At 43.4% G+C, this 12,991-nt stretch overlaps 1 protein-coding gene across 2 annotated transcripts in view; it reads left to right on the forward strand.

Moving 5' to 3' along the window:
- The window catches only part of LOC141132789 (sodium- and chloride-dependent betaine transporter-like), a 100,119-nt gene that overhangs the window by 75,015 nt on the left and 12,113 nt on the right, over positions 1-12,991 (forward strand). For both annotated transcript variants that reach the window (XM_073621651.1, XM_073621652.1), the window contains 5 exons: positions 4,823-4,935; positions 6,189-6,326; positions 6,991-7,093; positions 7,186-7,286; positions 8,063-8,233. In XM_073621651.1, the coding sequence (XP_073477752.1) occupies positions 4,823-4,935; positions 6,189-6,326; positions 6,991-7,093; positions 7,186-7,286; positions 8,063-8,233 (626 nt within the window). The remainder of the gene's footprint in view (positions 1-4,822; positions 4,936-6,188; positions 6,327-6,990; positions 7,094-7,185; positions 7,287-8,062; positions 8,234-12,991) is intronic.

A 12,991-nucleotide genomic window follows, 5' to 3' on the forward strand; every position in this document is an offset into this window, starting at 1 on the left:
CAGAGGAGGATCAATGCTGCATCCACCTAGGTGAGTATAAAGGTTATTATTTCAGAAAGCCATACTTCTCTTTTAAAGGAGTTTTATAGTCACAGCATACACTTTGATTTTAAACCATCAACATTGTATTAGCAATACAAACAATCGTTTTTTTTGGACAATCCAATTAAATTAGCTTACTTGAAAAATCTCCTTTCATGTTGCGATTGCTGCCTCTCTGCTGGCCATTGCTTTCCACAACTTCTTGGCTTTCCTGTATGCTTTGCAGCTTCTCCGCTTCTTACTTTCAATTCCTGAGAACTACATATCCCATGGTACCTTGCTGCCTGCAATCAGTGATTCCTGTACTGACTCCCCCTCCTGAAACTCCTCCTCTCAGCACCTCTGTAGTTCAGAAGGCACTGAAGTATGTGACATAGCAGTGCCTAGCCAAAGGGTATAGTGAATACATGTCACAGAATTCAAGGAATTATTTGTGTGGGGTCTTCACAAAGTAAGTTTATAACTTCAAGATCATTCAGATTATTAGTAGGATAGAATTTACTCGTACTACCACCAGTAGCACACTAGAGGGTGCTACAATAGCAATATTAAATCAATTGAAATGCACAGTGCAAGTAAATATTCGAGTTGTGTCTATTAAATAACAAGACTGATTAAATAACTAATCTTTATTTATATGTATTACAAATTTAATGCTTGTCCCCTTCAACATATTCCCCATTTGGGAATTCATTCTCACGTCCCTCTCTGAATCTTTTGTGCCACTCAAACACACGTGCACGAGACAGGCCGTCATTCCCATAAGCTGTAGTAAGCATTTGAAAACATTCTGTTGGTGTTTTGTGCAATTTTACTAAAAACTTCAAATTGACACGTTGTACAACCTTTAAACTTAACATTTTTTCGGCACACTACAGAGAACACAACCAAACTAAATTTCGACTTACAGTCAACGAAACGTCATAGAGTGTTGCTGCTTGTCATGCAGGTTCAAACATGTTCAAGGTCACCACGCATGCAGTTATAACCGGTTCTGACTGCTTTATTTACTAGTTAATTTTTATCATGGATACGCTGTAAGTTACGGCAATAAATCTACAGTTTCCAGACAACCATTACGTTTATTCATTATGGTGCTCCGTCCCTCCACCCATCAAAACAGTTGAGTCGAGCAGCCTGAGGAAAACACCCCTTAATCAACATCATTGGGTTTGTAACAAGAATACCATCCAACCAAACAAGTCCAGCGTTACTTCACTAATCCTCACTTCCCAGCCAGAAAGTAAAGCCAAACCAATGACTGTGTTTTCATCACAGTGGGTAAAGGAAACCTGTCATTGCTTATTATATATACACTGTAAATATAGAAAATGTGCTGTGCTACCAAATATTGTAAGTAATTAAATCCAGCAATAAACATATCAAATAAAATAAACCTATCAAATTAGTATCCACATAAAATAACTTTTATAACCATAAGCATACAATGTTGTGATAAAACAGCAAAAAAAACAAGAAGACTTATACTGTGTCTAAGAATCAGCTGTGTCCATGCCACGAAAATATATGAATATACAGGGCTTTTTTTCTCAGAAAATAGGTGCAGGAACTCAACCACAACCCCCCAAAACCCTCGTCCCCCCACACACACATCCTCCAACCTGCAGAGTTCAGAGTTCCGCATTCTTCCACAGCTGCATACCTCTGCATCCTCTATCCACATCTCACTTTCACCCCTCTTCAGCTCTGACCTCTGCATGCAACCCCCCCCCCCTCCACTGCCCCCATTTCCTCCCTCCCTCCTTAAAAGCTCTATCATCTTCCACATGTCTTACGTATGTAGCACCCCCTACCTGAGTTGCTAGAGTGATAGAGTTTATGTGTTAGTGTAGGTAAATTTTCAGGCTTGGCTGTATGTTTTTCTGGGTCAGGGTTTGAGTGACTCTGGGAGAGCTAGATGACTCACAGGCAGCATCACTGAGACCTCCCCCTACTTCTAAAATGTACTGGGACCTTCTAGAAAAATGGGAGTGAAAGTAAGGTAGAGCTGCCTGGAGTATTCTGATGGCCCTTACCAATTCCCAGCAGGCCCTCTCAAATACTCTGGGTCAGCCCAGCTGGGGCAGTGTGGTGTTTGTTTGGAAGACAGAGATGGACTGTTAGGCTGTCAGGGCTTTAAGAGTAGCTCCTCAGTCTGGGGGGGGGGGGGGGGGGGGTGTTTGGCCTGAGCTCAGGTAGGGAAGGGACCCCTCTTCATGACACACAGAAGGATTCTGACCAGGAGGCACGGAGCAAGGAGAGGACAGCAGGAGAACACTGCTGGGCAAATCTCCAGGGGGCAAGACAGCCACATGGGCTGGTGAGTGTTACAGTCAGAGGACTGAGAGGCATGCCTGAAGGGACTGGGTGCAAGCAGTCTGGGATAAATGCAGAGTCAGTCTGGGAGGACTGTGGAGAAGTAGCCAGAAGGGCTAGAAAAAGGGGCAGCTGCAGCCAGGCAGGCTAACAGTGCCTGAAGAGGTGTTACTGGGAGCAGTAGTGACAGAAAAGGACAGCTAGCACCAAAGACCTCTTTATTTTTGCTACACCAAAAGGGGCCTGAGGTCCCTGTCTGTAAAGGGCAATTACAAGGATCTGACTGAGTCAGTGTTGGATCAAAACCAAAGTGCTATCTGGTCCTGGGAATAGTAGTTCTACAAGCAAGTTTGTGCTGGAGGTAGAAGAAAGGAGTGTGTTAATACCGGATGAGTCCCTGAAGAGATCTGCTGATCAAGTGGGCATTCCATATTAACCCTTCCCCCTCCAAGTTCAAATTCCCCTTATAAAAAAAACAAAAAAAAAACAAGATTTGCTTATCTACTTCAGAGTGTATGGAAAATTAATGTGCCTGGCTGTGCAGGGTGGCACCTGCATCTCTATTGTCCCCATCCTGCACTCAGTGGGAGCCGCTCAGGAGATCAGATATCTTTGGGAGCCGTTGGGAGATATGCTTTCACTTGTAAACACAGAAGCAGCACTTGTGTGTTTACAAGTGATAATGGTGAGCAGTGAGCAGGGGGCCTAAGCCAAAGGTTGTTGAACTGAGTTCCACCAAGTTCCAGTTGAAAAAAAGTCCTGTATAAATCTAAATATACTCTTTAATTTTCAGACGGTGCATCTCATTAAATCATTCGGTGTAACCTCCATCATCACCCATGGACAAACTCTCACCTTACTGCATAGACCGACATATAGAAAGGTCAACAGAAGCGTGTTTCCTTTAATGCCTGGTCAAGGCAATCTCCAAGGAAGGAACATTGTACTTCACCTCAGCTGCTAGGATCATCACCCAGATGATCATCACCCAGATGATCATCACCCAGATGGAGGACTCAGAGAAAACAAACACAACCCATAGTGCTCGCTATAGAATCAAGCATTTTATTACTATAATGAAATCACACGCATAAGTATAAAAATCCATCCAGCCTTATGTAACTGTTACCAGGAAGCCACTCGCATCAGATCGATATTTCACAAAGAAAGAGTCCCTGTGCAGACAAGAGCGCTCAGCAGTCTCCTCAATCAGAATAGCGAAACAACTTCCCACCCACGTGGATTACTTGCTTGTCATTGCTTAATGCTGACTTTCTTCTGAGAATACCAGGCTGTCAGACTGACCCTCTTGCTACAAGTCACTGACTTGGAACAAGAATGCAGATAAAATACTTGTTCATGGTCAGATATTCAGAATATACTGAAGCCAGTGGGTAAACATAACAGATGTACAACTAGTATTCTCAGAATACTGAGAACAAGATTGAAAATATCAGCCTCCATATTTCTCTCATGACAGGATTACTTGTAGGATCTTAACTAATCTTTTGGTGTAGTAGGATGATGGCAAACCTAGAGAGCAATTACAAAATCAAAAGATGTAATTTGCTGCCCCATGGGTAATCCCATTGCACCTTCTCTCTGGCAACCTTCTGGACCACATCCTTCCAGACTGCAACAATATCTGAATTTAAAATGATGGTCCAATAAAGGGTCTCTGGAATCATCAAGTGTTTAGTAGTATCATATGTGTAATGATTATATAGATCGAACAGGAGCACCTCAATGAAGAGGTGTAGCAAAGGATCTCAAAATGTAGTAGAGTCCTTGTATTTTAGACTAAAAGATTTATTGAGACTTCTTGGAAGATCCAAGTTGTATTCAGCTTTATGCTCTAGTCAGACCTTGGGGACAGATAAAACAGTAAAGTGAGATGTTGAAAGTACACCTTACGGTAGCAGGATCTTGAAGATCTCACACTGAAGAAAGATCTTGAAGACATTATTATTCTTGAAGATATTATTTGCACTATCGCTTTGCATTTTGGAATTAGTCACACAACAGGGTTTACATTATTGATGTGTTTCTGTTCATTCATTCATTTTTTCATTTACACGTACCACTCCCTTTAGCATCATATTGTTTCTTGTTATAGTTTAATTTTTTACTATTTGAATTTTTTAGTGTACAGTGCAACACCAATTATCTTTCTTAATTTCTGTGTGTATGGGTATGGATTGACCCCTATTCGGTGTTTTCAGCAGTCACATTTTATATATTTACATAGTAGAGCAGGAATATTTTATTATCTTACAATGAAGTTGCCATTTGATGATCAATTTCATCCTCACTCTAGTAATAGACATTGAGGATGGTCCTAAAATATTTAACTGTATGAATGTTATGAGTAATAATATAAAATATATGCCAGCCTTCATACTCACCATGCCCTTTTTATGCACTAAAATCTCTAAACTTTATTGATGCTTCCTTGACGATATAGGTCCTGGACTTGCTTTTATTGCCTATCCAAAAGCTGTAACAATGATGCCCGTGTCACCTCTTTGGTCATGCCTCTTCTTCCTTATGCTCATCTTCTTGGGACTGGACAGTCAGGTATGGAAAGATATGAGGGGGCTGAGAGCTGATTACTATATTATATATATAAATATATTTGCAGGAAAGGGCAGGATATTTTTTTTTACATAAAGGGCAGTAATATGCATAAGGCTAGGTTCACATTTGTGCGGGTGCGGTAGTGTGTGTACATCGCACACGTTCCCACACCTCCAAGCAACCACACAAAAAATGCGCTGCTTTTAAGAAAATATTTGGGGGTGCCATTAACTCTTAATGGCAGCCCTTCGTAGTGACAAACGCGGTAAGTAATTAGTAGTAATAATCATTTTTTTGTAATAGTAACAAGAAGGTTTTTAGAAGCAAGGGCTAAAAAAATTACTTGAAGTAAAGATGAAAAATTATTTGCAGTAAGATCATTAAAGTTTTTTAGCAGTAGTAAAGACTGAAAAATTCTTTGAGACAAGAGCAGGAAAAGTTCAGAGTTTTTTGCAGCAAAAGCAAAAAAGTAGTATAAACTAATGCCGCGTACACACGAGCGGACTTTCCGGCAGAAAAGGTCAGACGGAACAAATCCGTCGGACATTCCGATCGTGTGTGGACTTCATCGGACCTTTTCTGTCGAAAAATCTGACGGACTTTGAAATAGAACATGTTTCAAATCTTTCCGACAGCTCGATTCCTATCAAAAAAGCCATTCGTCTGTATGCTAGTCCGAAGGACCGAAATCGACGCAACGACGCCTCTTCTAGTCTGGTCGTACGTCATCACGTTCGAAACGATTGGACCTTGGTGGGATCGTGTGTAGGCAAGTCCGTTTCGTCGGAACTGTGTCGGAACTCTGTTGAAAAGTCCTTCGGATTTCAGTCTGACGAGAAGTCCGCTCGTGTGTACGCGGCATAAGACAAGTTTTGGAGTAAGAGCAGAAAACATTACCAAAGAAAAGCTTTCTCCACAGTAAAAGATGGAAGGGTTGCCAGTTGTAATGGTAAAAGTATTCCTTGCAGTGAAGGCAAGAAATGTTTTTCAGCAGTAAGGTGCACCAGAAACGTTTGCAGTAAGGGCAGGAAGAAATACTTCCGGTAAGGACAGGAAATTTCTTTGTAGTGCTGGTAAGAACGGGTATCTGCAGTAGGGGAAAGAATTGTTCTTTCAAATATTACCAAGTTTAATTCTTCATGGTAAGGACAGAAATACCTGACTGTTTTGAGAGCATGAAGAGTTGTCTGCTGTTAGAGCAGTTAGAATTCCCAGGTATGATACACTTAGATATATGAATTCTCTCTCTGCAGTTTGTCTGTGTAGAGAGCCTGGTGACAGCCATTGTTGATATGTTTCCTGAGGTATTCCGGAAGAAATATCGGCGCGAATTCCTCATTCTGGCAATAGCCATCATCTGCTATTTCCTGGGACTTATCCTTCTGACTGAGGTACAGTATTATTCCTCCCCATCAGTAGACAAGCTTATAAAATTAGTTTGTATTGTCCTAGGCCCTCTGTGCTGTCCTGATTCCTCTGTGCTGTCATGGGCCTTCTGTGCTATTATGGGTCTTCTGTGCTGTAATGGGCCTTCTGTGCTATTATGGGTCTTCTGTGCTGTCATGGGTCCTCAGTACTGTCATGGGTCCTCAGTACTGTCATGGGCCGTCTGGCTGTTCCGGTAGTGTCCCGTGCTGTTCTGGTCCTTTGTGCCACCCTGAGCATTTTCATGCTATTCTGGGTCAACTGTGTTGTCCTGGGCCCTCTTTGCTGTTATGAGCCCTCCATGGTGCCTTAGATCCTCTGTGCTGCCCAAAGTCCTCTATGTTGCCCTGGGTCTTCTGTACTGTCTTGGGTCACTTGTGCTTTCCTGGGTCATCCTGGGTCCTTTGAGCTGTCTTGTGACCTTTGTCCTGTCCTGGATACACTATGCTATCTTGGGCCTCTGTCTGTCTTTGGTCCTCTGTGTAGTCCTGGGTCCTATCTGCTGCCCTAAGCCCTCTGTCTCACCCAACACACCAGCTGCATCTATCACAGCTGTGTCTTAAAACAGTGAGACATGATATATAATAGCATGCTTATTTTCCTCTCCTAAGATGACATCTCTTTTTACAGGGTGGGATGTACGTCTTCCAGCTTTTTGATTATTATGCCGCAAGTGGGACCTGCTTGCTGCTGGTTGCCATCTTTGAAGTGGTTTGTGTCGGCTGGGTGTATGGTAAGTCATGTTTTTTTTTTTTGTTTGTTTTTTTTTTGTACAAGAGCAAAAGGTCAAGCTGTATAAAGTATAATTCTTCACTTTGTTTCCAGGAGCTGATCGATTCTATGATAATATTGAGGATATGATTGGCTATCGGCCATGGCCGCTGATAAAGTTCTGCTGGTTGGTGGCCACCCCTGCTGTCTGTATGGTGAGTCTTTTAACAGAGAAGATGAGATTGTTGCATGTTTGTTGTATGATTTGTGGTTATTAATCAAAGCCATTTGCCCACAGCAATACAGACAGTACAACTCGTACTAAGGCCTTTTTTTTAAACCTTTCTTTTCCAGGCTTTTCCATTTTATCCCGTAATAATACTTAAAGTGTTTTTAAAGCCAGGACATTTTTTACCTTAATGCATTGTCGACATTAACGTAAAAATTGTCCCAGTATTAGTATTGCTCCCTCACACCCCCTTTTACTTATAAGTTGAGTCCTTGCTCAATCCAGCGATGTGTCCATCTCTAATGGTTCTCCCCTCTCTCCCAGCATTCATAGTACTGAGAGGCAGCAGAGGTAGCCATTCGCTCCTGCTGCTGTCAATCAAATCCTGTGAGAAGGGAAAGGGGGTGGGGCCAAGCTGGATTGTGTGTGTCTATAGATGTCCAACTCAGGAGCGAGCCCACAGTTGTGCCACAATAGGAAGCAGCTTCCTATGTTGGCGCACCAAAAAGAGAAGGAGCCTAACACATTGGCAGGGGACCCCAGAAGAGGAGGTTCATGTCTGCTCTGTGCAATACTATTGCACAGATCAGAAGAGTATAACATATTTGTAATTTTCTTTAAAAAAATGTAAGCTTGAAAGACTAATTACTCGTAAAAGTTGGCTGACATAAAATAGCTATTTCTTGTGAGCTTTCTTATGAAAATGAATGCCTAATGAGAATATTGTTTCATTGTATCTTGAAAATGCTTCCATCTCTGCAGGGCACCTTCCTCTTCTCCCTAATCAAGTATACGCCCCTGAAGTACAATAATCGCTATGTATACCCACCATGGGGTTATGCTATTGGCTGGCTCATGGCTATCTCTTCGATGATCTGTATCCCGGTCTACGCCGCATATATTATCCTAAGGACCAAAGGTCCATTCACACAGGTAAGAATGTTCACAGCTTTTGTTAAAAGAAATCCTGTGCATTGGACCTAGTTTTAAGTTTTCATTTCAAAATAGGATTAATTTTTGTAGCACCCTGGTATTAGGCAGGGTTGCTAACAAATTTAGTCTGCTAGGTGGTAGCTACAGTGCCTTGAAAAAGTATTCATACCCCTTGACATTTTCCACATTTTGTCATGTTACAACCAAAAACGTAAATGTATTTTATTGGGATTTTATGTAATAGACCAACACAAATTGGCACATAATTGTGAAGTGGAAGGAAAATGATAAATGGTTTTCAAAATTTTTTTTACAAATAAATATGTGAAAAGTGTGGCATGAATTTGTATTCAGCCCCCCTGAGTCAATACTTTCTAGAACCACCTTTCACTGCAATTGCAGCTGAAAGTCTTTTTGGGGATGTCTCTACCAGCTTTGCACATCTAGAGAGTGACATTTTTGCCCATTCGTCTTTGCAAAATAGCTCAAGCTCTGTCAGATTGGATGGAGAGCGTCTGTGAACAGCAATTTTCAAGTCTTGTCACAGATTCTCGATTAGATTTTGGTTTGGACTTTGACTGGGCCATTATAACACATGAATATGCTTTGATCTAAACCATTGCATTGTAGCTCTGGCTGTATGTTTAGGGTCGTTGTCCTACTGGAAAGTGAACCTCTGCCCCAGTCTCAAGTCTTTTTCAGACTCTAACAGGTTTTCTTCTAAGATTGGCCTGTATTTGACTCCATCCAACTTCCCATCATCTCTGACCAGCTTCGCTGTCCCTGCTGAAGAAAAGCATCCCCACAACATGATGCTGCTACCACCATGTTTCACGGTGGGGATGGTGTATTTAGGGAGATGTGCAGTGTTAGTTTTACACCACACATAGCGTTTTGCTTTTAGGCCAAAAAGTTCAATTTTAGTCTCATCTGACCAGAGCATCTTCTTCCACATGTTTGCTGTGTCCTCTACATGGCTTCTCGCAAACTGCAAAAGGGACTTCTTATGGATTTCTTTCAACAATGGCTTTCTTCTTGCCACTCTTCCATAAAGGCCAGATTTGTGGAGTGCACGACTAATAGTTGTCCTGTGTACAGTTTCTCCCACCTGAGCTGTGGATCTCTGCAGCTCCTCCAGAGTTACCATGGGCCTCTTGGCTGCTTCAATGAATAATGCTCTCCTTGCCCGGCCTGTCAGTTTAGGTGGACGGTCATGTCTTGGTAAGTTTGCAGTTGTGCCATACTCTTTCCAGTTTCAGACGATGGATTGAAAAGTGGTCCCTGAGATGTTCAAAGCTTGGAATATTTTTTTATAACCTAACCCTGCTTTAACCACTTAAGGACCAGCCTCGTTTTGGATTTTAGGTGTTTACATGTTTAAAACAGGTTTTTTTGCTAGAAAATTACTTAGAACCCCCAAACATTATATATTGTTTTTTTTTCTAACACCCTAGAGAATAAAAAGGCATTCAATGCAATACTTTGTTTTGCACCGTATTTGCGCTGCGGACTTATAAGCGCACTTTTTTTTGGAAAAAATTAACTTTTTTGAATAAAAAAATAAGACAACAGTAAAGTTAGCAAAATTTTTTTTATATTGTGAAATATAATGTTACATCAAGTAAATTGATACCCAACATGTCACGCTTCAAAAATGCGCCCGCTCGTGGAATGGCGTCAAACTTTTACCCTCAAAAATCTCCATAGGCGACGTTTAAAAAATTCTACAGGTTGCATGTTTTGCGTTACAGAGGAGGTCTAGGGCTGGAATTATTGCTCTCGCTCTACCGGTCGCGGCGATACCTCACATGTGTGGTTTGACCACCGTTTTCATATGCGGGCGCTACTGACGTATGCGTTCGCTTCTGCGCGCGAGCTCGTCGGGATGGGGGGTTTTAAAAAAAAAAACTTTTTTTATTATTTATTTTACATGATTTTATTTATTTTTACACAGTTTAAAAAAAAATGTGTCACTTTTATTCCTATTACAAGGAATGTAAACATCCCTTGTAATAGAAAAAAGCATGACAGGACCTCTTAAATATGAGATCTGGGGTCAAAAAGACCTCAGATCTCATATTTACACTAAAATGCAATAAAAAAAAAAAAAAAGTCATTTAAAAATATGACATTGAAAAAATTGTGCCTTTAAGACTGCACGCAAATCGGCTTGTGGTCAAAAGGCGAACCAATGTAAGGTAATGTCGTTTCTCCTAGGGGAGCCAACCTGCCGCAGTACAACTGCGGCGGCTGGTCGGGAAGGGGTTAAATTTCTGCACAACTTTATCCCTGACCTGTCTGGTGTTTTCCTTGGCCTTGATGATGCTGTTTGTTCACTAACGTTCTGTAACAAACCTCTGAGGGCTTCACAGAGCAGCTGTATTTATACTGAGATTAAATTACACACAGGTGGACTCTATTTACTAATTAGGAGACTTCTTAAAGGCAATTGATTCCGCTAGATTTTAGTTAGGGGTATCAGAGTAAAGGGCGCTGAATAAAAATGCATGCCACACTTTTCAGATATTTATTTGTAAAAAAAAATCTAAAACATTTATCATTTTCCTTCCACTTCAAAATTATGTGCCACTTTGTGTTGGTCTATCACATAAAATCCCAATAAAATACATTTATGTTTTTGGTTGTAACATGACAAAATGTGGAAAATTTCAAGAGGTATGAATACTTTTCCAAGGCTGGCTGCTTGTTAGGGAGATTTACTGACTTTCCCTAAATTTGGATTTGGTGCATCTCTCTCTTCTGTCAATAGGTGGCACTGGTTCCTTTGGCATTAGAATGACAAGATCAAAGTGAGTTCAGGTTATGAATAGATATAAGTTCTCAGCCAATCAGAGTAGCTACTTTGCATGCTGGGATAGTCTAGTTAGGTGAATGAGTCAGGTGATCAGTTTTCTTTTAGCCCCAGACGGAGGCCTTAGGGCTGTATGTGAAGCAGCAACTGTAGGTTAGCATAGTTGCCAACATTGTAAAAAAAAATTCCGGGACACTTTCTTGGCTGTAGGCGGAGTCACACTATAATTAGGGGGCGGGGCATGCATTTGTAGGCGTGGCATAGGAAAAAGAAAAATGTGGCACGCAAAGCTCGCCATGCCAAAAATGGGCGTGGTTTAAATGAAATAATGGGCGTGGCTCAAAAGGGGTGTGGTTAGAGTCTGAGATGAATGAGGGATGGAGAGGGAAAGGGGGGTAGAGGGAGAGGGATGGAGGGACAGCAGACCCAGATCCTACACCACAATAGCAATGTGTATTCCAGAGTTTAACAATCAGCAGATAAAGATAATCATCCCAGCACAATGGTTGTTATGGTGTCAGGATGATTGAAGCGCATTATTTCTATTATTACATTGTAATATAGATTGAAATCATTCAACTCACCATAATGCAGAATCAGTGGGACCCCTGAGCGTGTCACCTGCCACTAGATGCCATCAGGTGCCCCCAGCAGAGTCCATCCTTACATCAGGTGCCCCCCGCAGAGTGCCTCCTTACATAAGGTGTCCCCAGGACAGTACCTCTTACATCAGGTGTCCCCAGGACAGTACCTCTTACATCAGGTGTCCCCAGGACAGTGCCTCTTACATCAGGTGTCCCCAGGACAGTGCCTCTTACATCAGGTGTCCCCAGGACAATGCCTCTTACATCAGGTGTCCCCAGTACAGTGCCTCTTACATCAGGTGTCCCCAGTACAGTGCCTCTTACATCAGGTGTCCCCAGTACAGTACCTCTTACATCAGGTGTCCCCAACAGAGTGCCTCTTACATCAGGTGTCCCCAGCAGAGTGCCTCTTACGCCAGGTGTCCCCAGCGGAGTGTTGACTGCAGATGGAGTGTTGGCTGCAGTCTAGCTACATTTCCTCAAGAGTGGTGACAAGGGGGGAGAGGTGTGTGGGTGGAGGCATGGTGACTTGGGGTGTTACAGGCTGACTTGGGGAAGGGTGGAGGCATGGTGGTGATTTGGGGGTGCAGGCATGATGGTGACCTGGGGGGTGCAGGCATGGTGGTGACTAGGCCGGAGGGGGTGCAGGCATGGTGGTGACTAGACCGGAGGGGGTGCAGGCATGGTGGTGACATGGGGGGGTGGATGCAGGCATGATGTTGACATGGGGAGGAGGGGGTGCAGGTATGGTGGTGACATGGGGGGAGGGGGGAAGCAGGTATGGTGGTAACACGGGGGGGAGGGGGGAAGTAGGTATGGTGGTGACACGGGGGGGAGGGGGAAGCAGGTATGGTGGTGACATGGGGGGGGGGGAACAGGTATGGTGGTGACACAGAAGGAGGGGGGGAAGCAGGTATGGTGGTGACACGGGGGAGGGGGGAAGCAGGTATGGTGGTGACAGGGGGGGAATCAGGTATGGTGGTGACATGGGGGGGAGGGGGGGAATCAGGTATGGTGGTGACATGGGGGGGAGGGGGGAATCAGGTATGGTGGTGACATGGGGGGGAGGGGGAATCAGGTATGGTGGTGACGGGGGGGGGGGAGCAGGTATGGTGGTGACAGGGGGGGAATCAGGTATGGTGGTGACATGGGGGGGAGGGGGGAATCAGGTATGGTGGTGACGGGGGGGGGAGCAGGTATGGTGGTGACATGGGGGGGAGGGGGGAATCAGGCATGGTGGTGACGGGGGGGGAATCAGGTATGGTGGTGACACGGGGGAGGGGGGAAGCAGGTATGGTGGTGACAGGGGGGGGGAATCAGGTATGGTGGTGACACGGGGGAGGGGGGAAGCAGGTATGGTGG

Source organism: Aquarana catesbeiana, linkage group LG03 (genome assembly GCF_042186555.1).
Source record: "Aquarana catesbeiana isolate 2022-GZ linkage group LG03, ASM4218655v1, whole genome shotgun sequence".
Taxonomy (NCBI): Eukaryota; Metazoa; Chordata; class Amphibia; order Anura; family Ranidae; genus Aquarana; species Aquarana catesbeiana.